Raw genomic sequence first — 25,646 nt, forward strand, 5'->3', positions numbered from 1 at the left:
AATTCAGGGGATGATTTGAAGAGCAATTCATGAATCCCAAATTATTCATGAACTGCTTTCAATTCCCTTCCTGAACTCACTTTCCCAAAGCTCCAACCTGTCCGTAATACACACACACACACACACACACACACACACACACACACACACACACACACACACACACACACACACACACACACACACACACACACACACACACACACACACACACACACACACACACACACACACACACACACACACACACACACACACACACACACACACACACAGTAGAAATAGTTGACCATAGTAACAGGAAACAACAGCAGTATCAGTACCTGTGTAGCCCAGGGAGTTGTCATCCTCGTGTTCTGAGGTGGGGGCCGGCGTGGCCCCTTCACTGGCCCCTTCCTGAGTGGCCGCGCCCGTGTCTGTCGGAAATAACACCACAGGGACTGAGACCACTGGCACACTCTCATCACCGGACACGGCCAGTGCCCTTGACCCGATGCCCATCTGGCACAGGCAGCACCACACACTCAGCAGTGCCAGGCTCAGAGGGTGCCACTGCCCACCCACCCTATACCCTCCATGGGAGAGACCACCCACCCACATCCCTAGCTGTATCCAAGATCCAACAGTCTTCAAAATAATATCCAGTGAGACTCTGACTGAGACACTTATAAACCTGGACAGTAGTGCCACAGTGTGTCAATCACAGTCTGTCTTTTATAGTTCAGTCAGGGGATGCTGTCAGCCTCAATGGGAGAAAGCTGTGAGACTGAAGGGTTGTTATCTCCTAGGATCTCGGTTGGTGTGTCCCCATGCTGCGTTGTAGTGGTTGTGGTGTGTGTGCAGAATGGGAGTCCCTCTATCCTCCCAAAAGCCATGACTGGCTGCACTCCTGAGGGACCATATGGGCAGGGCAGAGTAGGGAGGATTAGGGCACTCCTACCCTGATTCAGGACCCCACCATACACACACCTACACACACACTCGCACACACACAGACACACATACTGATGCTGAAACTTCTTTTTACAGCCAATTAACTGCTAATCAGTCCTTTTGATTGTGGTCCCTCTCCCATCACATCAGTATTGTGGCTGACTGTCTCCTCAGCAGACAGGGTGACAGGTTTAGGCTGTGTGACAGGCTGTGTGAGGGTGGGACAGATGGGGGGAGGAGAGAGGGGAGGGGGTGTGGGAGGCCAAGAGGGCTGGGCGTATGGCTAATGGGGGAGATGGAGGCCGTTGGGGGCCACTGTGCCCTCATGAAGGGTAGGCGTGGGATAAATCAGCCTGGGACATGCCCACTCTCATTGTGGGCCGCTGACAGGGGGTTAATTTGTGCTGGGGGGAGGTGAGGGGGGTTAATGAAAGGAGGTCTAAACCACCCAGCTGACTGAAAGGCAGTCTGTCGGAAGTGTCTGTATCCTCAATGGGATCTGGCATCAGTGGGGATAAATAGCAGACGGGGTGACTGAATAGATCATTGGAGAGCACTTTGGATCACTAGACTGTGTAACAGTATGACCCCTATTCCCTTTGTCTATTTCTACAGAAGTCTGACAGCATTAAGAAACATAGCATTTTCAATAACACGATATATACAGCACAGTATGACAAGGCTTCAAAACAGTTTTGACAAATTGGCGACAAGACAACAACATACTAGAGACATGTTGGAAAGACGTTCTACATGAATGGAGTGGTCCTGCTCCCTACCAGTCTTGTAGTGTTGTAGTTAGAGCAACACTAGGACAGTTTAAAGGCCCCATGCTGGAGCCATCCTATTATCAGACACTTCTCCCTCTGCGCTGTGTTACTGTTTACACAAACAAGTGTCTCTGCTCTGCTCCAACTGACAACACTACTGGAGAGAGGAGGGGAGGCAACAACACACACAGAACCACACACATATATACACAGACATGGCTCAACACAGAATGGAACACAGACAAGGTTCTGAAGCATGTTCAACACAGAATGGAACACAGACAAGGTTCTGAAGCATGTTCAACACAGAATGGAACACAGACAAGGTTCTGAAGCATGTTCAACACAGAATGGAACACAGACAAGGTTCTGAAGCATGTTCAACACAGAATGGAACACAGACAAGTTTCTGAAGCATGTTCAACACAGAATGGAACACAGACAAGGTTCTGAAGCATGTTCAACACAGAATGGAACACAGACAAGGTTCTGAAGCATGTTCAACACAGAATGGAACACAGACAAGGTTCTGAAGCATGTTCAACACAGAATGGAACACAGACAAGGTTCTGAAGCATGTTCAACACAGAATGGAACACAGACAAGGTTCGGAAGCATGTTCAACACAGAATGGAATACAGACAAGGTTCTGAAGGATGTTCAACACAGAATGGAACACAGACAAGGTTCTGAAGCATGTTCAACACAGAATGGAACACAGACAAGGTTCTGAAGCATGTTCAACACAGAATGGAACACAGACAAGGTTCTGAAGCATGTTCAACACAGAATGGAACACAGACAAGGTTCTGAAGCATGTTCAACACAGAATGGAACACAGACAAGGTTCTGAAGCATGTTCAACACAGAATGGAACACAGACAAGGTTCTGAAGCATGTTCAACACAGAATGGAACACAGACAAGGTTCGGAAGCATGTTCAACACAGAATGGAACACAGACAAGGTTCTGAAGCATGTTCAACACAGTATGGAACACAGACAAGGTTCTGAAGCATGTTCAACACAGAATGGAACACATAAATCCAGGAAAACAGAGCGAGTTTCCTTGTCTGTCTGTCTGATTTAGGTTTTGACACATATTATGACAGTGCTTCCCAAACCTGGTCCTCCAGTATCCCCAACATTACACATTTTATTGTAACCTTGGACAATCACACCTGATTCAACTTGTGAACGAATAATCAAGCCCTCAATGAGTTGAATGAGGTGTGTTTGCCAAGAGCTCCAACGAAGCTGTGTACTGTTAGAGGTACTCGAGGACCAGGGTTGGGAAACACTGTATTATGGCACCAGTTCCAGGATAAACAAGATCTCTGACGTTGTTGTTGCTTTGTCATCAACACTTCTAAAGCAGATTAATTACACCCTGCCTCTGGCAAATCTTCATTTGGAAAATGACAGCAAATGTAGCAAAAGACATGGGTGGCATTTATAACCTAATTAAAAAAACATAACATATCATTTGTTCAATCTGTTCTATAGCATAAATCATCTCTTAAATAGCATTAACCATCTTCGACCTTAAAAATGAAACAGTTTCAAGTCAACATAACACCAGTAAAGGGTTATATAATGATATTTTCCCCAGGAATATGCAAGAGAAAGCCCCATTCAGCAGCAGAGACCCAGAGGTGATTTCACTACCTATAGAGAGCACTGTCACCCAGACACCTTGACTGTTTAAAACAGGGCACAGTAGGTCTTTCATTTCAAGAGGTTCTTGATTCTCATATTGTCCATTTCCCTGTGCTTTCGGTCTCGTCCTGCTAACTCTGTAGTGCACTGGTTTTCTTTTTTGGCCTCCTCGCTCAGTCGTTCTATGGGTGGTCCAAAGCCAGGCTCCAATTAAAGGCCACTTCAGAGTTAATTAACAGGTGGTGTACCCAGCTGCCCCGGGGCTCTTGGACAAAAACACAGGAGCCCTCTGGACCCCTCACTGCCCCACCTCCAACCCCTTCAGTCACAGAGCTGTGCCGTATCTCATCTCCCCTGTTGGCTAATTACTATGGCCCATGTGCTGATAACCGATTGCTCTCAAACAGATACAAAGACAAGCCTGCTCCTCCCCGGCCAACCCCTTGTCCCCCATCCCCTCAGCCCTCAGACTCTCATCCCACAGCACTCATCCCCCCAGCCTCTCATCCCCCAGCCTCTTGTACCCAGCCCTCGTACCCCAGCCTCTCGTACCCAGCCCTCGTACCCCAGCCTCTCATCCCCCATCCTCTCATCCCCCAGCCTCTCATCCCCCAGCCTCTCGTACCCAGCCCTCGTACCCCAGCCTCTCATCCCCCAGCCTCTTGTACCCAGCCCTCGTACCCCAGCCTCTCATCCTCCAGCCTCTCGTCATCATCTCCACAGTCTAACGCCAAAAGAGCAGTCTGTTTTCTGGGTCAGTCTCCACTCTACATGGACCTGGCCACAGGGCGCTGGACAATAGGATCTCTTTGCAGCTGATGGCCTCAACCCAGTGCCCAGCACTCACCAATCATACTGCTCTAAATTATACAATTTTTTCTACAACTTTGAACAACTAAATAGAGCTTAAGAAACTTTACAAAACACATTTTTGCTACTTACATACAATCCCTTTCTCCCTCAAACAGCAATGATCAGCTGTAGAGCACATCATACATAGTGAAACATGGCAGCCCAGTCAGCCTGATTGCCTTTGTTAATTGCCCTTGTGCTTCTCATTGTTTCTCATTGCTTAGGCCGACACACGAGGAGGAGCAGGTAGTTGATGTGAATGGAGGAGCTGGCTGCTGCGTCATTGTTATCTTGTTGTGAATTGGCAGCAGTGGTTTGGCCTAGACAGTGGAGGTGATGGATGGTGTTTAAATGATGATTGTGTATGTGGAGTCTGACTTCAGGCCCTGAGCTTGTTAACTGCAGGGATGCTTGTTTGCAGTTAGATGAGTTCCTTCCCGCTGTCTGACAGGAAGTGATGAATCAGGCTGTCATTAGCAACAACACTGTCAACATTTCCTTTGTGACAAATATTTTTCTTCTTAAAGTGTAGGTATGTTGACAAGAATTGATTTACATAAAGCAAACTAAAGAGAGGAAAGATGTTGGATGGGGATATTTATAGCTGCTAACTGAAAACCAAACACAACGTCATTTTCTCTTTCACTTCTTTCTTCCTCTCTATCTATTTGCTTTGTGCAGAGCCCAATCACAGCTGTCAACTGAATGTTTCTGGACAGGATTTATTCTCTTTATGCTGGGCCTCAGTTCAATCATGTCTGCCTTACTGTATTACAAAAAAAATAGAGGCAAAAGAGAAAATGTGGAAAAGAGTACTTTGTGGTGAAGACAGTCGCTGCTCGCTTCATCTCTCCCCACACCCCTCCTCTACACACTGTCTCTCTCATTTCCATTTTGATTACACTTTCTGTGTTTTACCCAGGGCCATGCATCACTAATGGACTTTTAATCAAGCATGGAGATAGGAAACATACAAAGAGCACACACCGCTGAATGAGAGGGAGAGAGTGAGAGGAACGGAGGGAGAGAGAGGGATGAAGGGATAGAGGGATGGAAGGAGATAGAGAGAGAGTGAGAGGAACGGAGGGAGAGAGAGGGATGAAGGGATAGAGGGATGGAAGGAGATAGAGAGAGAGTGAGAGGAACGGAGGGAGAGAGAGGGATGAAGGGATAGAGGGAGGGATGGAAGGAGATAGAGAGAGAGTGAGAGGAACGGAGGGAGAGAGAGGGATGAAGGGATAGAGGGAGGGATGGAAGGAGATAGAGAGAGAGTGAGAGGAACGGAGGGAGAGAGAGGGATGAAGGGATATAGGGAGGGATGGAAGGAGATAGAGAGAGAGTGAGAGGAACGGAGGGAGAGAGAGGGATGAAGGGATATAGGGAGGGATGGAAGGAGATAGAGAGAGAGTGAGAGGAACGGAGGGAGAGAGAGGGATGAAGGGATAGAGAGAGGGATGGAGGCAGGGATGGAGGGAGAGAGAGGAGAGAGAGAGAGAGAGAGAGAGAGAGAGAGAGAGAGAGAGAGAGAGAGAGAGAGAGAGAGAGAAAGAAAAGCACGTGAGCAGAAACGATAGGTTTACCTGTCTTGATAGACAAATGTGCAAATGAAAGATAGTAGCTCAAATGACAGCCATTAGACTACATATGTTCCGTCTTACACAAATCATAAACGCACATACTGTACTCCACTGTATCAACCCCAACATTATACCTACTTAGACCTTTCAAAGCCCAGACTAGAAATGAAGAATTCCTGAGTAAAAGAGGTGTGTTATTTCACTATGAGAATAACTGAAAGGGGTCAGCCCAGGGTAAAGGCCTAGCAGAGACAATAAGACAGACAGAGACAATGATCACCCAGGGATGGTTTAAGGGACTGAGACCACTGTAGCTCCTGTCTGTCCCCTGTGGATCCTAGTGTGTGGCCTGTGGAGGAGGGAGGGGCTCACACCAGCCATAACCCTGTCAACTCAGGATTATGCCAATGAAAGCGTCTCTGGCCCACCTCAAAACCACACAGTGTGTCCGCCATTAATTACCACAATGAGGATTCTGCAGGGGTCGCTAGGGAAGACTTTTTGTGTCCCTGTTATCTATGGAAACAGTCGGTGAGAAGGAACGCACAAGAGGGATCAAATGGTTTGCTGAGAGGCAGTGACCGTGGAGTGGTTAGCAACTGGTAAACAGTATGGCTAATGCAAAACTCAGATTGGGACACAGTAAATTGGAACAGGAAAAGCACCATAAGGATTTGTAATAATGTATCTGTCTTTAATCTTAGAAATGCGCAAAGTGTGTGTATCTACAGCACACATACTATGGGTGTATATTGTCTATAGTGTATTTGCAGAGCTAGTTTCCAGGTGCTTAGTGAATAGAGAGCAGTGTAGTCTGGACCCAGGCTGAAGGATGTGCTGTCTATGAGGACTCCCCCAGGCCACCCCTAACAAATCCTCTTCTTCACCACTTTCTCTCCATCCCTACAGAGATGCTATCCAGACCTCTTTCTTCTTCATTGCAGAAACATTTTAATCACACATTAGATGGGATATTTCTGAGACAAATATCATCAAGCCAGTTTTGATGAGAAAGTGGATGGGAACTTAACTTTGATTCTCTCTATTCTGACCAAAATCAGCAAGTCATTTGAGATTAACACTGAGACACCAATATATTCTCTACACGAGTAACATTTTGTCAAGATATTTATTTTGTAGTATTTTACAAACAAAACTTGTGTGTGTGTGTGTGTGTGGGAGCAGGGACATTACATAGAGTGTTAAACTGATTATGTTTTCACGAGATAAAGATTTGAGTGATGATAATGAAATACACTACATGACCACAAATTGCTGCTATAACAGCCTCCACTCTTCTAGGAAGGATTTCCACTAGATGTTTTAATTACCGTTTATATTTTTTGTTTTTCCCTCACTCAACTTTTTTTCATCAAACTTTTTCACTCCGGATGCTTTATCTGGACATGGTTCGTCAGGACCTCCAACAGCCAAAGCTAAGTAGTAACATTAACATGATTAACATGATGCTTCTAATTGCTATCCTCGCCTTAAGCTTCCCACCATTAGCTCTGACAAATTGAAAACTCTAGTCATTGGCGTCTACATTACCCGCAGTATTAGACTTAAAACGAATCATCCAGCGATCATACACTGTTAACCAGGGGGCAGGGCTACCGACGTTAAGGCTAATTGAAGATGGTGCTGGCTAAAGCTAAAACTGGTGAGTGTAGAGAGTATATAGATATTGTTATCCACGTCGGCACCAACGATGTTAGGATGAAACAGTCAGAGATCACCAAGCGCAACTTTGCTTCAGCGTGTAAATCCGCTAGAAAGATGTGTCGGCATCGAGTAATTGTCTCTGGCCCCCTCCCAGTTAGGGGGAGTGATGAGCTCTATAGCAGAGACTCACAACTTATTCGCTGGTTGAAAACTGTTTTCTGCCCCTCCCAAAATATATACTTTGTAGATAATTGGCCCTCTTTCTGGGACTCACCCACAAACAGGACCAAGCCTGGGCTGTTGAGGAGTGACAAACACTATCCTAGCTGGAGGGGTGCTCTCATCTTATCTACCAACATAGACAGGGCTCTAACTCCTCTAGCTCCACAATGAGATAAGGTGCAGGTCAGGCCGCAGGCTGTTAGCCAGCCTGCGAGCTTAGTGGAGTCTGCCACTAGCACACTAGCACAGTGTAGTCAGCTCAGCTATCCCCATTGAGACCGTGTCTGTGCCTCGACCTCGGTTGGGCAAAACTAAACATGGCGGTGTTCGCCTTTGCAATCTCACTAGAATAAAGACCTCCTCCATTCCTGCCATTATTGAAAGAGATTGTGAATAGGGCTACTTAATGTTTGATCCCTCACTTCAAAGTTAGTTATAGTAAATTATCTAATCACTGATCATAATCTTGATGTGATTGGCCTGACTAGAACATGGTTTAAGCCTGATGAATTTACTGTGTTAAATGAGGCCTCACCTCCTGGTTACACTAGTGACCATATCCCCCACGCATCCTGCAAAGGCAGAGGTGTTGCTAACATTTACAATAGCGCATTTCAATTTACAAAAAACCCAAGACGTTTTCGTCTTTTGAGCTTCTTGTCATGAAATCACTTTTTACAGCTACTGTTTACAGGCCTCCTGGGCCATATACAGCGTTCCTCACTGAGTTCCCTGAATTCCTATCGGACCTTGTAGTCATAGCAGATAATATTCTAGTTTTTGGTGACTTTAATATTCACATGGAAAAGTCCACAGACCCACTTCAAAAGGCTTTCGGAGCCATCATCGACTCAGTGGGTTTTGTCCAACATGTCTCTGGACCTACTCACTGCCACAGTCATACTCTGGACCTAGTTTTGTCCCATGGAATAAATGTTGTGGATCTTAATGTTTTTCATCATAATCCTGGACTATCGGACCACCATTTTATTATGTTTGCAATTGCAACAAATAATCTGCTCAGACCCCAACCAAGGAGCATCAAAAGTCATGATATAAATTCTCAGACAACCCAAAGAATCCTTGATGCCCATCCAGACTCACTTTAACTACCCAAGGACGTCAGAGGACAAAAATCTGAGGAACTCAATATAACCTTGTGCAATACCCTACATGCAGTTGTACCCCTAAAAACTAAAAACATTTATCATAACTAAAAACATTCATCATAGATTCCTAACAGTTGGCCTCCTGTCCAAACAGTTGTATATCCTGTCCTGACAGTTCCTTTTCCTGTCCTAACAGTTGTTTCTCCTGTTCTAACAGTTCCTCTTCCTGTCCTAACAGTTGTTTCTCCTGTCCTAACAGTTGTTTCTCCTGTCCTGACAGTTGTTTCTCCTGTCCTGACAGTTGTTTCTCCTGTCCTGACAGTTGTTTCTCCTGTCCTGACAGTTGTTTCTCCTGTCCTTACAGTTGTTTCTCCTGTCCTGACAGTTGTTTCTCCTGTCCTGACAGTTGTTTGTCCTGTCCTGACAGTTGTTTCTCCTGTCCTGACAGTTGTTTCTCCTGTCCTGACAGTTGTTTCTCCTGTCCTGACAGTTGTTTCTCCTGTCCTGACAGTTGTTTCTCCTGTTCTGAAAGTTGTTTCTCCTGTTCTGAAAGTTGTTTCTCCTGTCCAGACAGTTGTTTCTCCTGTCCAAACAGTTGTTTCTGCTGTCCTGACAGTTGTTTCTCCTGTCCAAATAGTTGTCTTCCTGTCCAAACAGTTGTTTCTCCTGTCCTGACAGTTGTTTATCCTGTCCAAAAAGTTGTTTCTGCTGTCCTGACAGTTGTTTCTCCTGTCCTGACAGTTGTTTCTCCTGTCCTGACAGTTGTTTCTCCTGTCCTGACAGTTGTTTCTCCTGTCTTTACAGTTGTTTCTCCTGTCCTTACAGTTGTTTCTCTTGTCCTGACAGTTGTTTCTCCTGTCCTGACAGTTGTTTCTCCTGTCCTGACAGTTGTTTCTCCTGTCCTGACAGTTGTTTCTCCTGTCTTTACAGTTGTTTCTCCTGTCCTTACAGTTGTTTCTCCTGTCTTTACAGTTGTTTCTCCTGTCTTTACAGTTGTTTCTCCTGTCCTAACAGTTGTTTCTCCTGTCCTGACAGTTGTTTCTCCTGTCCTAACAGTTGTTTCTCCTGTTCTGAAAGTTGTTTCTCCTGTTCTGAAAGTTGTTTCTCCTGTCCAGACAGTTGTTTCTCCTGTCCTGACAGTTGTTTCTCCTGTCCAACCAGTTGTTTCTCCTGTCCAAACAGTTGTTTCTGCTGTCCTGACAGTTGTTTCTCCTGTCCAAATAGTTGTCTTCCTGTCCAAACAGTTGTTTCTCCTGTCCTGACAGTTGTTTATCCTGTCCAAAAAGTTGTTTCTGCTGTCCTGACAGTTGTTTCTCCTGTCCTGACAGTTGTTTCTCCTGTCCTGACAGTTGTTTCTCCTGTCCTGACAGTTGTTTCTCCTGTCTTTACAGTTGTTTCTCCTGTCCTTACAGTTGTTTCTCTTGTCCTTACAGTTGTTTCTCCTGTCCTGACAGTTGTTTCTCCTGTCCTGACAGTTGTTTCTCCTGTCCTGACAGTTGTTTCTCCTGTCCTGACAGTTGTTTCTCCTGTCTTTACAGTTGTTTCTCCTGTCCTTACAGTTGTTTCTCCTGTCTTTACAGTTGTTTCTCCTGTCTTTACAGTTGTTCTCCTGTCCTAACAGTTGTTTCTCTTGTCCTGACAGTTGTTTCTCCTGTCCTGACAGTTGTTTCTCCTGTCCTGACAGTTGTTTCTCCTGTCCTGACAGTTGTTTCTCCTGTCTTTACAGTTGTTTCTCCTGTCTTTACAGTTGTTTTTCCTGTCTTTACAGTTGTTTCTCCTGTCTTTACAGTTGTTTCTCCTGTCTTTACAGTTGTTTCTCCTGTCTTTACAGTTGTTTCTCCTGTCTTTACAGTTGTTTCTCCTGTCCTAACAGTTGTTTCTCTTGTCCTGACAGTTGTTTCTCCTGTCCTGACAGTTGTTTCTCCTGTCCTGACAGTTGTTTCTCCTGTCCTGACAGTTGTTTCTCCTGTCTTTACAGTTGTTTCTCCTGTCCTTACAGTTGTTTCTCTTGTCCTTACAGTTGTTTCTCCTGTCCTGACAGTTGTTTCTCCTGTCTTTACAGTTGTTTCTCCTGTCCTGACAGTTGTTTCTCCTGTCCTGACAGTTGTTTCTCCTGTCCTGACAGTTGTTTCTCCTCTCCTGACAGTTGTATATCCTGTCCTGACAGTTGTTTCTCCTGTCCTGACAGTTGTTTCTCCTGTCCTGACAGTTGTTTCTCCTCACCTGACAGTTGTTTCTCCTGTCCTGACAGTTGTTTCTCCTGTCCTGACAGTTGTTTATCCTGTCCTGACAGTTTCTCCTCCTGTCCTAACAGTTGTTTCTCCTGTTCTGACAGTTGTTTCTCCTTTCCTAACAGTTGGCCTCCTGTCCAAACAGTTGTATATCCTGTCCTGACAGTTGTTTCTCCTGTCCTAACAGTTGTTTCTCCTGTTCTAACAGTTCCTTTTCCTGTCCTAACAGTTGTTTCTCCTGTTCTAACAGTTCCTCTTCCTGTCCTAACAGTTTTTTCTCCTGTCCTAACAGTTGTTTCTCCTGTCCTGACAGTTATTTCTCCTGTCCTGACAGTTGTTTCTCCTGTCCTGACAGTTGTTTCTCCTGTCCTGACAGTTGTTTCTCCTGTCCAACCAGTTGTTTCTCCTGTCCAACCAGTTGTTTCTCCTGTCTTTACAGTTGTTTCTCCTGTCCTTACAGTTGTTTCTCTTGTCCTTACAGTTGTTTCTCCTGTCCTGACAGTTGTTTCTCCTGTCCTTACAGTTGTTTCTCCTGTCCTGACAGTTGTTTCTCCTGTCCTGACAGTTGTTTCTCCTGTCCTGACAGTTGTTTCTCCTCACCTGACAGTTGTTTCTCCTGTCCTGACAGTTGTTTCTCCTGTCCTGACAGTTGTTTATCCTGTCCTGACAGTTTCTCCTCCTGTCCTAACAGTTGTTTCTCCTGTTCTGACAGTTGTTTCTCCTTTCCTAACAGTTGGCCTCCTGTCCAAACAGTTGTATATCCTGTCCTGACAGTTGTTTCTCCTGTCCTAACAGTTGTTTCTCCTGTTCTAACAGTTCCTTTTCCTGTCCTAACAGTTGTTTCTCATGTTCTAACAGTTCCTCTTCCTGTCCTAACAGTTGTTTCTCCTGTCCTAACAGTTGTTTCTCCTGTCCTGACAGTTATTTCTCCTGTCCTGACAGTTGTTTCTCCTGTCCTGACAGTTGTTTCTCCTGTCCTGACAGTTGTTTCTCCTGTCCAACCAGTTGTTTCTCCTGTCCAAACAGTTGTTTCTGCTGTCCTGACAGTTATTTCTCCTGTCCAAATAGTTGTCTTCCTGTCCAATCAGTTGTTTCTCCTGTCCAAAAAGTTGTTCTGCTGTCCTGACAGTTGTTTCTCCTGTCCTGACAGTTGTGTCTCCTGTCCTGACAGTTGTTTCTCCTGTCCTTACAGTTGTTTCTCCTGTCCTTACAGTTGTTTCTCCTGTCCTGACAGTTGTTTCTCCTGTCCTACAAGTTGTTTCTCCTGTCCTAACAGTTGTTTCTCCTGTCCTGACAGTTGTTTCTCCTGTCCTTACAGTTGTTTCTCCTGTCCTGACAGTTGTTTCTCCTGTCCTGACAGTTGTTTCTCCTGTCCTTACAGTTGTTTCTCCTGTCCTGACAGTTGTTTCTCCTGTCCTGACAGTTGTTTCCCCTGTCCTAACAGTTGTTTCTCCTGTCCTAACAGTTGTTTCTCCTGTCCTGACAGTTGTTTCTCCTGTCCAAACAGTTGTCTTCCTGTCAAACCAGCTGTTTCTCCTGTCCTGACAGTTGTTTCTCCTGTCCTGGCAGTTGTTTTTCCTGTCCTGACAGTTATAGAGCAATTTTGTGCTCCCTCTCATCTAATTCAGAATCACTTGGATTACAGAGAACTGAATAAACCTGTCAGACTCTGTTTTCCAAGTTGGCAGAGGAGTTGACTCCTTTCCTCTCACAATATGTGTTGATAATTGTGGTTAAATAAAAGCACAAGTGCCAGGGAAGAAAAATATGTAATTGTGTATTGCTGACAGATTGTTCTAGAGCACATCCAGTAACCACAGAAAGAATAATACAGGTTAGCGTTTTTCATCATGAATCTTGTTCTGGAGGCAGTTCTGCAGTGGTCACTAGCTAGCACATCAACAAAGTCATAAAACCATAACATTTTAACCCTAACACTAACCTTAACCACACTGCTAACCCTGACGCCTAAACCTGACCTTAGATTAAGACCAAACGGCAAATCATGATTTTTTACAATATAGACAATTGTGACTTTGCAGCTGCCCAATCTGAGGGTAAATCGCTCAGTTTTGTCTCCAGGGCAAAACTCGTGAAAGTAAACGTCAACCTGCAGATGTTTAAGGATCACTACAATGCAATACCTCTTTTCACTCAAATACCAGTGCCAGACACCACAGTAGCACATAATAACAGTTTTGTCTTCCGTGCTACAGTTTTGACAGTCCTACAGTAATAACCATCTTTGAGATGAAGAAGATATTTATCATTTCCATATTTTGCCAAAATCCAACCAAACAAACTGCAGTTATATTCTTGAATCACTTGAGTTCAAGAGTATCTCTGTCTACGGAGAACTGAAACACCACTGTGACTAGTGTCAGGGCTCTTGCTCTGACAAGGCTGGGAAGCTGAGACAAGCACGTCCTGCCAAAAGCCACATATGTCCATCTCTGTGATACCACATGACATGTCCCATCACAGTTTCAACATGCACTGGTATGAGAGAAAGAGAGTGAGAAGTGGGGAAAGAGAGAGATTTCCATAGAGAATACTTCAACAGGAACAGATGGGGGCCGTCAGGGACGAGGAGATTGGAGGGGCGTGGTAAAAAGAGAGCTTGTAGTCCGTTAGCCTGTCCTATCTTGGCGGCCGGCCGGCCAGCGTTACAGCTAGGCACCATGACAAATGTGCAGCTTGTCGCAGAGCGTAGACTCCACCACAGCTGACAATTCACTGACCTTCTCTTACTTTCCAACACACACACACAATATATGGGATTAACACCACCTCATCTCAGCTTTGAAAAGTTCCAGTGTTTTTCAGGAGTTCATAAATATTCCCTTTGGGTGCCTCATTTTTCTTCAAACTGCCAACTGCCAACCTCCTTACGGTAAACCAATCAGTAGATCCCATGTGAAGGGGAAAGTGTAGTCATGGTTTTTCCTGCTACATTAAATGAGTTTAGGGGGCAGTGGAGCATGTCATTCAGACCTCGTTTCAGGACTGTGGCACCCGTTGTGACAAACTACGATAACCGCATTTAGCAGTTCTGCATCATATGGTTTCTTTACCTGTTGACTGTCAAACTAAGGGCCAGACGGCCAGACATTGCATGCACACACAAAATCTATGTCTATGTCCATGAAGGTGTTGATTTTTGTTAATGGGCACCAGGTAGACTAGCAGTTAAGAACGTTGGGCCAGTTACCTAACGGTTGCGGTTTCTAACGCCGAGCCGACTAGGTGACAAATCTGCCGATGTGCCCATGAGCAAGGCACTTAACCCTAATTGCTCCTGTAAATCGCTCTGGATAAGAGTGTCTGCTAAATGACACATTTTTAGGGTGTGCATGTACCAAAGACTGCACAAAGAATAGGGCGGCACTAAATTGGCCCAGCGTCATGTGGTTTAGGGTTTGGCAGGAGTAGGCCTGTTATTGTAAATAAGAATTTGTTCTTAAATAAAGGTTAGATTAAAAACAAATACAAATAAAATAGGTGTACTACAGCCGCCTCTCACCACCTCCATGCCCTGGAGCTGCTGCTGTCAAGACCACGATGGATCTGGGGGAACTCTACAGCTTTTAATTAGGCAGTAAGAGAAAACAACCTCATCTGACTGATGTGACGACGTGAAGCTGGCACAAACATCTCCCACTTCTGAGAGGCTGTGTTATGGTGCAAACAAATGAGGAATCACCACATGTACTGTACGTTGATTGGGCAGTGTTGGGTAAATAATGGTGTCGACGTGTATTTGTCCATGAACTGCACCGTGGCTCCTCTCAACCTTTGAATGAAAACAAACTGGTCATTATTCTAGTTGAGGCAGACAAATGAATGTTAATGCCTGACTTGAGTTTAACGGGATAATCGTGGTCTTAACTGGAGCATAGCCTTTCCATAGACTGCAGTCGGCCAACACAGATGACCAGACTTCCGTGTGTGTGCTAATATCATAGTGAGTGTCAGACATGTCCTCAAACTCAAATTACTGGGCTGTTCAAAGAAGTGTAATCCAACCCCTATACCACAAGTGTGCTTTCTCATTCCCAGTTCTCCCCCAAAATGTGTTGGTCTATAAACATTTATTTTCTGGAAAAGTCATTTGTTTGTCATGACTCGACTAATACGCCACAATACCACAATGTCAAACACAATGTCATTTCTATGTTCAGATTTTCAATGTCTAGAAAAAATTGTTTCAATACTCACGTAATCATTAAGCAATCTTGTTGGTCTGATGGTGTTTGTGTAACCGAGTTAATGCTATACCCATTATATGACTCTTATAATGTTTACACAGGCCGTGGTTATTTCTACATATATTCCTGTGAACCAAAACCTAATGACTAATATTCAAATATGGCCAATAGACATGTACTTGCTAGGAACCTCGCCATCATTTCCAGTTGGAAAACACACAGACAAGTTGTTTTGCTTGTATGTCAGTCACCATCTGATCTGGAGTCAGGCTGAAACAAACAGCACAGCAGACACTATCACCCCTCTCCAGACTTTTCTCTCCCTCTGCACCTTCTCTCGCTCCCATAGATCTGTGCTTGTCGTTTGGGGGACATGTGTATGCAAATCTGAGGAACACAGACTGAATATTCACAGTCAGATGAGAGTCCTCAGATAAACCAACTCACGTCCTCAATGTGTACAACATTGTTTAGAGGAGATGGAAATGAGCCTGTGTGAAGACTGAAAAAAAACATGGCAGGCGTCTGGCCAACTTCTCTAATGATCTTCTCTGTGTAGGAGTGGATCAATACCGTAGCTTAGATACCAGAGGCTGTGCCAACACCTTGATGATGTCTGCTACAACGTGTCCACAGATAAATGGTGCAACCACAAAGGGGCCATAAAGAGACAGGCTAAATCGTCAGTCTTACACAACTAGCCATGTTCTCTCACTGGACTAACTTTAGGCAGGGAACATTGGTTCACAGTTAGGTAAGAGTTATCGTTTTGTCCGTGGAATTGCTTTGATTTCCCCAGAGTGGCGTTGAAAGGAGATCACTGGGCTCTGTACAAGTGCTTCAAATGACTGTGTGGATTATTTGTAGTATCATCATGTTTGGCTAAAACAAGTTAGTTATGGATCAGTGTTTCAATACAACACTATCTCACTAAAAATAAAAATTAATCTTCTTTGCCAGCAAGAGGAGGATGGGATTCCCCTTCAGAGTTTCTTCCTACAAGTTTGTCCTTGGCACTGTCTCCTTGGTTTACTATTTAGGGATTTTAGTTTAGATTGTGTAAAGTACTGGGTGACTAATGTATTGGTAAGAAAATAGTAACGCTGTACAAATCACATTTGATGGATTGAGTGATTTTGACGAAACTGGAGGGTTGTGAGAAAATAAACCTATTTCACCTGAGGGAAGGAGTGAGTGGGAGTCAGAATTCCAAAGTAATCCTGAAAGATTTACAATGAGAGAATTCAGTATCTCCCCACCGATAAATCAGATGTTTACACTGTCCCCATGGAATGCGTAGTTTGCACAGGAGGTTGGTGGCACCTTAACTGGGGAGGACGGGCTCGTGGTAATGACTGGAGAGGAATCAGTGGAATGGTATCAAATACATCAAACCATTGGTTTCCATGTGTTTGACGCCATTCCATTTTCTCCATTCCAGACATTATTTTGAGTTGCATCCACTGGTAGAATCAATGGTAAAGCATTTAAAGATACGAGTTTCTATCTCTGTGACTCTGTTGCGATACATCTCCTTTCCACCCATCTACATGGAATAGAGGTTGTCCCATGTTAGGACTACACCGCAATCCTCCCTCAACTCTAAATATGTCTGATGACTATATGACCCTGTGTAAACCTGAAGAATAAGATCACCTCACTCTGTCCAACTCTGTCACATGACCAAATCAAGACTTGTTTTCACTTGATATGCTGCCAGAGGGCCCTCAGACTAATGTCAGGGTAATTATAGGCCATAAAACTATTCAGAAAGTTTCATACGGTTTCCCTTGTAACTCATTTAACCATATTATATTGTCAGAGAGGGATTTCCTGTCCAATCCTACTGGCTTTCAGAGAGATATCTATCATTCATACAACTATCAAGCAGCTATTTTCTTCTGACAGCATCATTACTCAATGATATACTACTGAACTACTGAACCCAAAACGATACACACTGAAATTCATACACATTGAAATTCATGCATTTCATATAACTCATATGGAAATCATATCTGATGTTCATCTAGTGTCTTAGTGAACCTTAAATAGCAGTCTACTTTTCCCTGACAATATCACCATTATTCCACAGGCGTCTGTCCAGCACTTGTGCAACCCGCTGAGTTTCACTTTATTACTTGGCAAGCTCATCTCAGTTTTCACTCTCAATGGATCAAGTGTCAGTTAGACACTCTCAATGGATCAAGTGTCAGATAGACACTCTCAATGGATCACGTGTCAGATAGACACTCATGGAGTGTCAGACACTCTCAATGGATCACGTGTCAGATAGACACTCTCAATGGATCAAGTGTCAGTTAGACACTCTCAATGGATCAAGTGTCAGATAGACACTCTCAATGGATCAAGTGTCAGATAGACACTCTCAATGGATCAAGTGTCAGTTAGACACTCTCAATGGATCAAGTGTCGGATAGACACTCTCAATGGATCAAGTGTCGGATAGATACTCTCAATGGATCAAGTGTCGGATAGACACTCTCAATGGATCAAGTGTCAGATAGACACTTTCAATGGATCAAGTGTCGGATAGACACTCTCAATGGATCAAGTGTCGGATAGACACTCTCAATGGATCAAGTGTCGGATAGACACTCTCAATGGATCAAGTGTCAGATAGACACTCTCAATGGATCAAGTGTCAGATAGACACTCTCAATGGATCAAGTGTCAGATAGACACTCTCAATGGATCAAGTGTCAGATAGACACTCTCAATGATCAAGTGTCAGATAGACACTCTCAATGGATCAAGTGTCAGTTAGACACTCTCAATGGATCAAGTGTCAGATAGACACTCTCAATGGATCAAGTGTCAGATAGACACTCTCAATGGATCAAGTGTCAGATAGACACTCTCAATGGATCAAGTGTCAGATAGACACTCTCAATGGATCAAGTGTCAGATAGACACTCTCAATGGATCAAGTGTCAGATAGACACTCTCAATGGATCAAGTGTCAGATAGACACTCTCAATGGATCAAGTGTCAGATAGACACTCTCAATGGATCAAGTGTCAGATAGACACTCTCAATGGATCAAGTGTCAGATAGACACTCTCAATGGATCAAGTGTCAGATAGACACTCTCAATGGATCAAGTGTCAGATAGACACTCTCAATGGATCAAGTGTCAGATAGACACTAGACACTCAATGGATCAAGTGTCAGATAGACACTCTCAATGGATCAAGTGTCAGATAGACACTCTCAATGGATCAAGTGTCAGATAGACACTCTCAATGGATCAAGTGTCAGATAGACACTCTCAATGGATCAAGTGTCAGATAGACACAGAAGCAGTAGAGAAAACAGAGAGGAATTATTGAAATAATAATTATAATTATTTGACACTCTTGACATTCATCTTCAGGTTGATGCAGCTCTATGTGAAATCATTGTCTGATATTAAACCTGACACAGTTGGCCCAGATATAAATACAGGTTGTTCCATGGACCAACGCCTAAGGCTTGCTTCCTTCTCTTATCCTGATGCCAATAAACAAAGATGGCTGAACCCTAGTCTATATATTATCAGCACAAATGGTTACATTTCAGCCAAAACATCTGAAGGAGATGCTAAAGCTTCAGCCTATAGTTTGTGTTAACCAAAGAACAGTGATATAACTTGAAACATGATGTGAGTTGTGAGTCATCAGGGGACCGGGGACCAGGGGCCAGGCGCCAGGTCACAAATTCAACCAAGGCATGAAATGCAACAAAAGACAAAGTGGGTCTCTCCACACACCCCTATCAAGGCCTCACAGATCCCTCCCCCTCTGCCACACAATCACCTCACAGAATCACCCTACAGAATCAACTCACATAATCACCCTTCATAATCAGCCCATATAATCACCCTACACAATCACTCTATGGAATCACCCCACAAAATCACCCTACAGAATCACCCTACAGAATCAACTCACATAATCACCCTTCATAATCAGCCCATATAATCACCCTATGGAATCACCCCACAAAATCACCTCACAGAATCACCCTACAGAATCAACTCACATAATCACCCTTCATAATCAGCCCATATAATCACCCTACACAATCACCCTATGGAATCACCCCACAAAATCACCCTACAGAATCACTCCACACAATCACCCCACAAAGTCACCCCATAGAATCACCCAAAATAATCACCCTACAGAATCACCTCGCACAATCACCCCACATTGTCACCCTACAGAATCACCCCACAGAATCACCCCACAGAATCACCCCACAGAATCACCCCACAGAATCACCCCACATAAAGACCCTACAGAACCACTCTACAGAACCACCCTAGAGATTCACCCTACATAATCACCCCATAGAATCACACTACAGAATCACTCCACACAATCACCACACAGAATCACCCCACATAAAGACCCTACAGAACCACTCTACAGAACCACCCTAGAGATTCACCCTACATAATCACCCCATAGAATCACACTACAGAATCACTCCACACAATCACCAAACAGAATCACTCCACAGAATCACCCTACAGAATCACCCCATAGAATCACACTACAGAATCACTCCACACAATCACCACACAGAATCACTCCACAGAATCACCCTACAGAGTCACCCCACAAAGTCACCCCATAGAATCACCCAAAATAATCACCCCACATAATCACCCTACAGAATCACCCGACAGAATCACCCTACAGAATCACCTCGCACAATCACCCCACATTGTCACCCTACAGAATCACCCCAGATAATCACCCCACAGAATCACCCCACAGAATCACCCTACAGAATCACCCCACATAAAGACCCTACAGAACCACCCTAGAGAATCACCCTACATAATCACCCCATAGAATCACACTACAGAATCACTCCACACAATCACCACACAGAATCACTCCACAGAATCACCCTACAGAGTCACCCCACAAAATTACCCTACAGAATCACTCCACAAAATCACCCTACAGAATCACCCCACAGAATCACCCTACAGAATCACCCCACATAATCACCCTACAGAATCACCCGTCAGAATCACCCTACAGAATAACCCCACATAAAGACCTTACAGAACCACCCTACATAATCACCCCACATTATCACCCTTCAGAATCACCCCATAGAATCACATGACAGAATCACTCCACATAATTGTCCCACACAATCACCCCACAGAATCACCCCACAGACTCACCCTACAGTCACCCCACAAAATTACCCCACAGAATCACCCCACAGAGTCACCCTACAGTCACCCCACAAAATTACCCTACAGAATCACCCCAGAGAATCACCCCACAAAATCACCCTACAGAATCACCCCACATAATCACCCTACAGACTCACCCCACATAATCACCCTTCAGAATCACCCCATAGAATCACACTACAGAATCACTCCACACAATCACCCCACAGAATCACCCTACAGAGTCACCCCACAAAATTACCCCAGAGAATCACCCCACAAAATCACCCTAAAGGCTCACCCTACTGAATCACCCTACTGAATCACCCAAATGTATTAGGGGCAGGTGACTGGCTGGATGGAGGCAGAGTACTAACATGCCGAGGGATATTGCATTACCATCTGCTAGGTCTCAACACAGAGACAAAACGAACCAAATCAAGTGCATTTTTTGGAGGAAAATCACCATGCCGTCCTTGAAAGTAGAGAGCGTCAAAATGGGTCACGCACCATACTGTCTCTAATGCAATCCTTCATACTTTGTTGCAGTAAATCAGTATAGCATATGAGACAGACAACATTCTGTTACATTCATGTATTTAAAGAGAAGGGCTTTAGGAGAGGAAAATGCATGTCACGGTGTTACACATCTGGTGCTAATATGTCCAGTACTGCCTTTATGTGGTGTGGGACTATTTTAGTCCTGTTTCCACTTTTATCCTACAGCAGTAGTATATTATCCACGCCATGCAAGTCTGGTAGCAGCATTAGGGATGTGGCCGTGGGACTAGAGAACACACAGCCAGCAGGAAAATAACATGGAACTAGACAAACATGCTTAGCTTGGCCTTATAAAAATGCACTGTTAAAATGATGGGAAACTGCTGAAGCATACAGTATATGTATGAAGCATTACATCTGGTTCCAGAGGTGACCACATGGGGCTTCTCAGCTGGAGCTGCAACTAACGGATATATGAGTAACATACAACTGATGGAGAGAAGAACAAATGTGATTGGATGATGCATCTTCACATAGTCCAACATTAGCTGTGCTAGTATAGTGTTGCTGATTTTGTCAAACAAATACATTAAATAATACATTTTGTTGTTTGGTCCTTTGTATTTCAACTTCCTGTGTCACGCTTTTGATCGCACTCTGAATAATCATAAATCTGTTTTAATTCACACTCGTAATTTCGTTAGCCACACAACTGCAGGGAAGATTGGCCAAAACAAAAGCCTCATTTAATTTAGCCTCTTTTCAAAATTAAGACACAAAGGGAGAGTGGGGCACAATAACAGAAGCCTTGTCTCTTTCCAGATTTCCAATTAGTAGATTAATTAAAGAGGGCAATTTGTGTTTGAGTCTGCAGCTCCACTGCCAGTCTTCATCAACTATGATTAGCCTCAGCGCAGCACCACTGTTGTCCTCATCAGATTTGGCTCTGGTTCCACTACACTCTCTGGCAACTCTGACTTATACTTTCCATGATGCCCTGAAGTACCCTTCAGCACCCACCCTCAGCACCCTGCAGTTCGCTGCAGCACCCTCCACGCCCCTTCAGCACCCTGAAAAGCACCGTCCATCCCCCTTCAGCACCCTGAAAAGCAACCCTCCAGCAACCTTCAGTACTCTCCAGTACACTCCAGCACCCTTCAGTACTCTCCAGTACACTCCAGCACCCTTCAGTACTCTCCAGTACACTCCAGCACCCTTCAGTACACTCCAGCACCCTTCAGTACTCTCCAGTACACTCCAGCACCTTCAGTACTCTCCAGTACACTCCAGCACCCTTCAGTACTCTCCAGTACACTCCAGCACCCTTCAGTACTCTCCAGGACACTCCAGCACCCTTCAGTACTCTCCAGTACACTCCAGCACCCTTCAGTACTCTCAGTACACTCCAGTACCCTTCAGTACTCTCTAGTACACTCCAGCAACATTCAGTACTCTCCAGTACACTCCAGCCCCCTTCAGTACTCTCCAGTACACTCCAGCACCCTTCAGTACTCTCCAGTACACTCCAGCAACCTTCAGTACTCTCCAGTACACTCCAGCACCCTTCAGTACTCTCCAGTACACTCCAGCACCCTTCAGTACTCTCCAGTACACTCCAGCACCCTTCAGTACTCTCCAGTACACTCCAGCACCCTTCAGTACTCTCCAGTACACTCCAGCAACATTCAGTACTCTCCAGTACACTCCAGCACCCTTCAGTACTCTCCAGTACACTCCAGCACCCTTCAGTACTCTCCAGTACACTCCAGCAACATTCAGTACTCTCCAGTACACTCCAGCCCCCTTCAGTACTCTCCAGTACACTCCAGCACCCTTCAGTACTCTCCAGTACACTCCAGAAACATTCAGTACTCTCCAGTACACTCCAGCCCCTTTCAGTACTCTCCAGTACACTCCAGCACCCTTCAGTACTCTCCAGTACACTCCAGCCCCCTTCAGTACTCTCCAGTACACTCCAGTACCCTGCAGCCAGCTCCATCTTTTGTACAGATCGCAGTGTCAGAGATGGTTTTGTGTGTATAGATTGAGACTGCACAGTGCAGGAAATTCCAAGTACCACATATTTGATCATATATAGAGTTACCTCCATGGTGTTCTCACTGGCTTTTCCAGAAATATCTTTCTGAAAACATCAGGAACCACAAAAGAGAGGAATCAAGAACATGTACACATGATGACAGGCCTTAGACTACACCCCTCGGGAGAGGTGTGATAGTAGTGGTGAGAATGCAGAACTGTTTAGCATTAGGGCTGTGTCCTATGCTCCATACTGAATTCTTCATCCCTTATTCCCCTTTTGTAATGTCAGAACACGTTGACTTTAAGCGGAAACAAATTCTCCACTATGTTTATATGTTGTTTGGAAACAGCTGGGTTTAATATCTCCCCTGACATGTGGCACAGGGCCAAAAAACTCTAATAGCCGACTCAGAGTTAACATGGTATGTTGTGAGTGTAAAGAGTGTGGTTAGTGTGCCGGTGCTGATGGTCGAGGCAGCAGGGAGAATGTTGTCAGTGAAGAGTGTGGTTAGTGTGCCGGTGCAGATGGTCGAGGCAGCAGGGGAGATTGTTGTGAGTGAAGAGTGTGGTTAGTGTGCCGGTGCTGATGGTCGAGGCAGCAGGGGGGATTGTTGTGAGGAAATGTTGTGTGTAGATGCTGTGTCAGTGTAGGGGTTGGCTGATGACACACATACCTCCCTGGTTCACTACATCACCAGGCACCCTCTCACACAGCTAGACTGGGCCTTTGTACAACGCAGGACGCCATTGGAGTAAACACAAGGAAGCCATACTGTCAACATCTAGACCGAAATGAATAGGTTGTTACAGGCCCCGTATCCATATTGTTACATATAATGCAGTCTCACAGAGGTTCACTGGGTCTAACCTACGTGGGCAGATCTGTGGGATGCATGTGGACAAATAGCATGACCAGCAGTGTCACTGTTGGTTAACAACAGCCTATCGTACAGTGTAAAGTCCTCTGGTTAGGGGAGGTGTGAGGCCTCTCTGACCAATTATCACTTCATCAGGGGATAAATATGGCTCTGCAGGGCCCTGTGGCCATAGCAGGGCCACAGCACACTGTGCCTGTGATGCTGAACAGTCTGTCCTGGCTTTGGTGTGGTTGGATGGAGCTCTGCTGTCAGCTGCTGTCGGCCTGTTGGAGAGCCCACGCAATGGTGGTATATTTGAGGATAAACTCAGCGCTTCATCAGCTCAAGTGGTAATGAAAGAACTGACATCCTGTCTTTTAAGGAGAAGAACAAACACTTCTACTGAGATTTTCACATTTAGCCTGCTCTTCAACAGTAATGACCCCAAAAAGCTGTGGCATGTCATCAACTAAAGTTTAAATGTACATGGTAATAGTCACAAGTTATATTCCTTCTAAGACATCATAGATGTCAATTGATTGAAATAAGGTGGTAATGATAATGATACTGGTATAGCCTAGTCAGTTAGAATGTTTATCACTGTCACAGCTGTGACTCTGGCCCTTCTGCCCCATCCACCCAGCCTCTGGTAATTAGTTCAGGACTGTTTCTCCACAGGATAGCCAACTGTCATCTTCAATAAGTCTCAAATCAGAGGGAGTGTCAGTCATTAGCATACCATTATCACCCTTTTCTAACTAATTTTGTAGTTCACCTAGGCTCTTTTTAGCCATATCATCTGTCTGTTCTAGGGAAACACCACTCTGGCTCATTTCTTATTTACTCACACAAAATATTTCCCTCTCAAGTTTAATTTTAGTCACTCTAAATTTGACAGCAGTCGGAAAGACAACAGTATCCCATGTCCCAGAAACACAGGTCTACACCAGGGCCTGTGTTAAGACCACTACTGTCCCTAGTGTTATAAACTGAGAAATGCATGAGAAGAAGCACAGATAATTTTATAGGTCACGGGAAACGTATAATGTTTGATTCCAGATGTGGAAACCAGAATGTTTATGTGTGCAAATGTTTGCTAGTCTGAGTGTTTAAAATGATGTCACCAGAGAAAACTAAGTAGCATGCAAATAAGAGACTTAAACTTCAAGGGACGGTCTCATCTGATTTTTAACCTCTTAAGACCTTGAATGGCCCCTGACCTCTAGAGTTCCTGAGAATCCCAGAAAACCCAGCTTCAGCTCCGCCCTGAGGCCTTTCAGAGCCTAGTGTTTATGTGCTGTGTCCGATCTGCGCTGTCCACCTGCTTTTTCACTTCCCCTGGCAAAAAAGTTTCAATTCCTCTCATAATTCACAACCTGCAATGTCCTTTTCCACCCAATAAAACCTTGATACTCAAAAGAGCCTTTCTCAGAACAACATTAAAACGGAGACAATAATCTATAATGAACAATATGAAGCAAAACAGCCGCATACAAATAGACTCTAATTCCGAGCTGCTTGCATTAATTAGATACAGGTTTATTTTTTTTATGTTCATTGGGATGGACAGAGTTAGAGAGAAAGAGGGAATACGGTGTGTATGTCTACAATTCTGTACACTGCAGTGAATTAATGGATGGATGCCTGCAAACCCTGTCCCCCCTCCTCCACCCCTGGCCCATGATAGTTCACCCATCCCTTCGACCGCCCGCCCCTTTGACTTTGTGGGAGGTACAGTAATTGAGATTTTCAGCTCATTATTACCTAATTAAAAAGTGTATAAACCTTCTGGAGCCTTGAGAAGAGAGAGAGAGAGAGAG

At 44.6% G+C, this 25,646-nt stretch overlaps 1 protein-coding gene across 2 annotated transcripts in view; it reads right to left on the minus strand.

Moving 5' to 3' along the window:
- Positions 1-25,646, minus strand: part of robo1 (roundabout, axon guidance receptor, homolog 1 (Drosophila)) — a 440,136-nt gene that overhangs the window by 406,578 nt on the left and 7,912 nt on the right. Inside the window, exon 2 of one of the 2 annotated variants that reach the window (XM_046293778.1) lies at positions 324-416. The exons of the other annotated variant lie outside the window; for it this stretch is intronic. Coding sequence (XP_046149734.1) covers positions 324-416 — 93 coding nt within the window. The remainder of the gene's footprint in view (positions 1-323; positions 417-25,646) is intronic. 2 annotated transcript variants of the gene reach the window in all.

The sequence above is a fragment of the Oncorhynchus gorbuscha genome, linkage group LG13, assembly GCF_021184085.1.
Source record: "Oncorhynchus gorbuscha isolate QuinsamMale2020 ecotype Even-year linkage group LG13, OgorEven_v1.0, whole genome shotgun sequence".
Taxonomy (NCBI): Eukaryota; Metazoa; Chordata; class Actinopteri; order Salmoniformes; family Salmonidae; genus Oncorhynchus; species Oncorhynchus gorbuscha.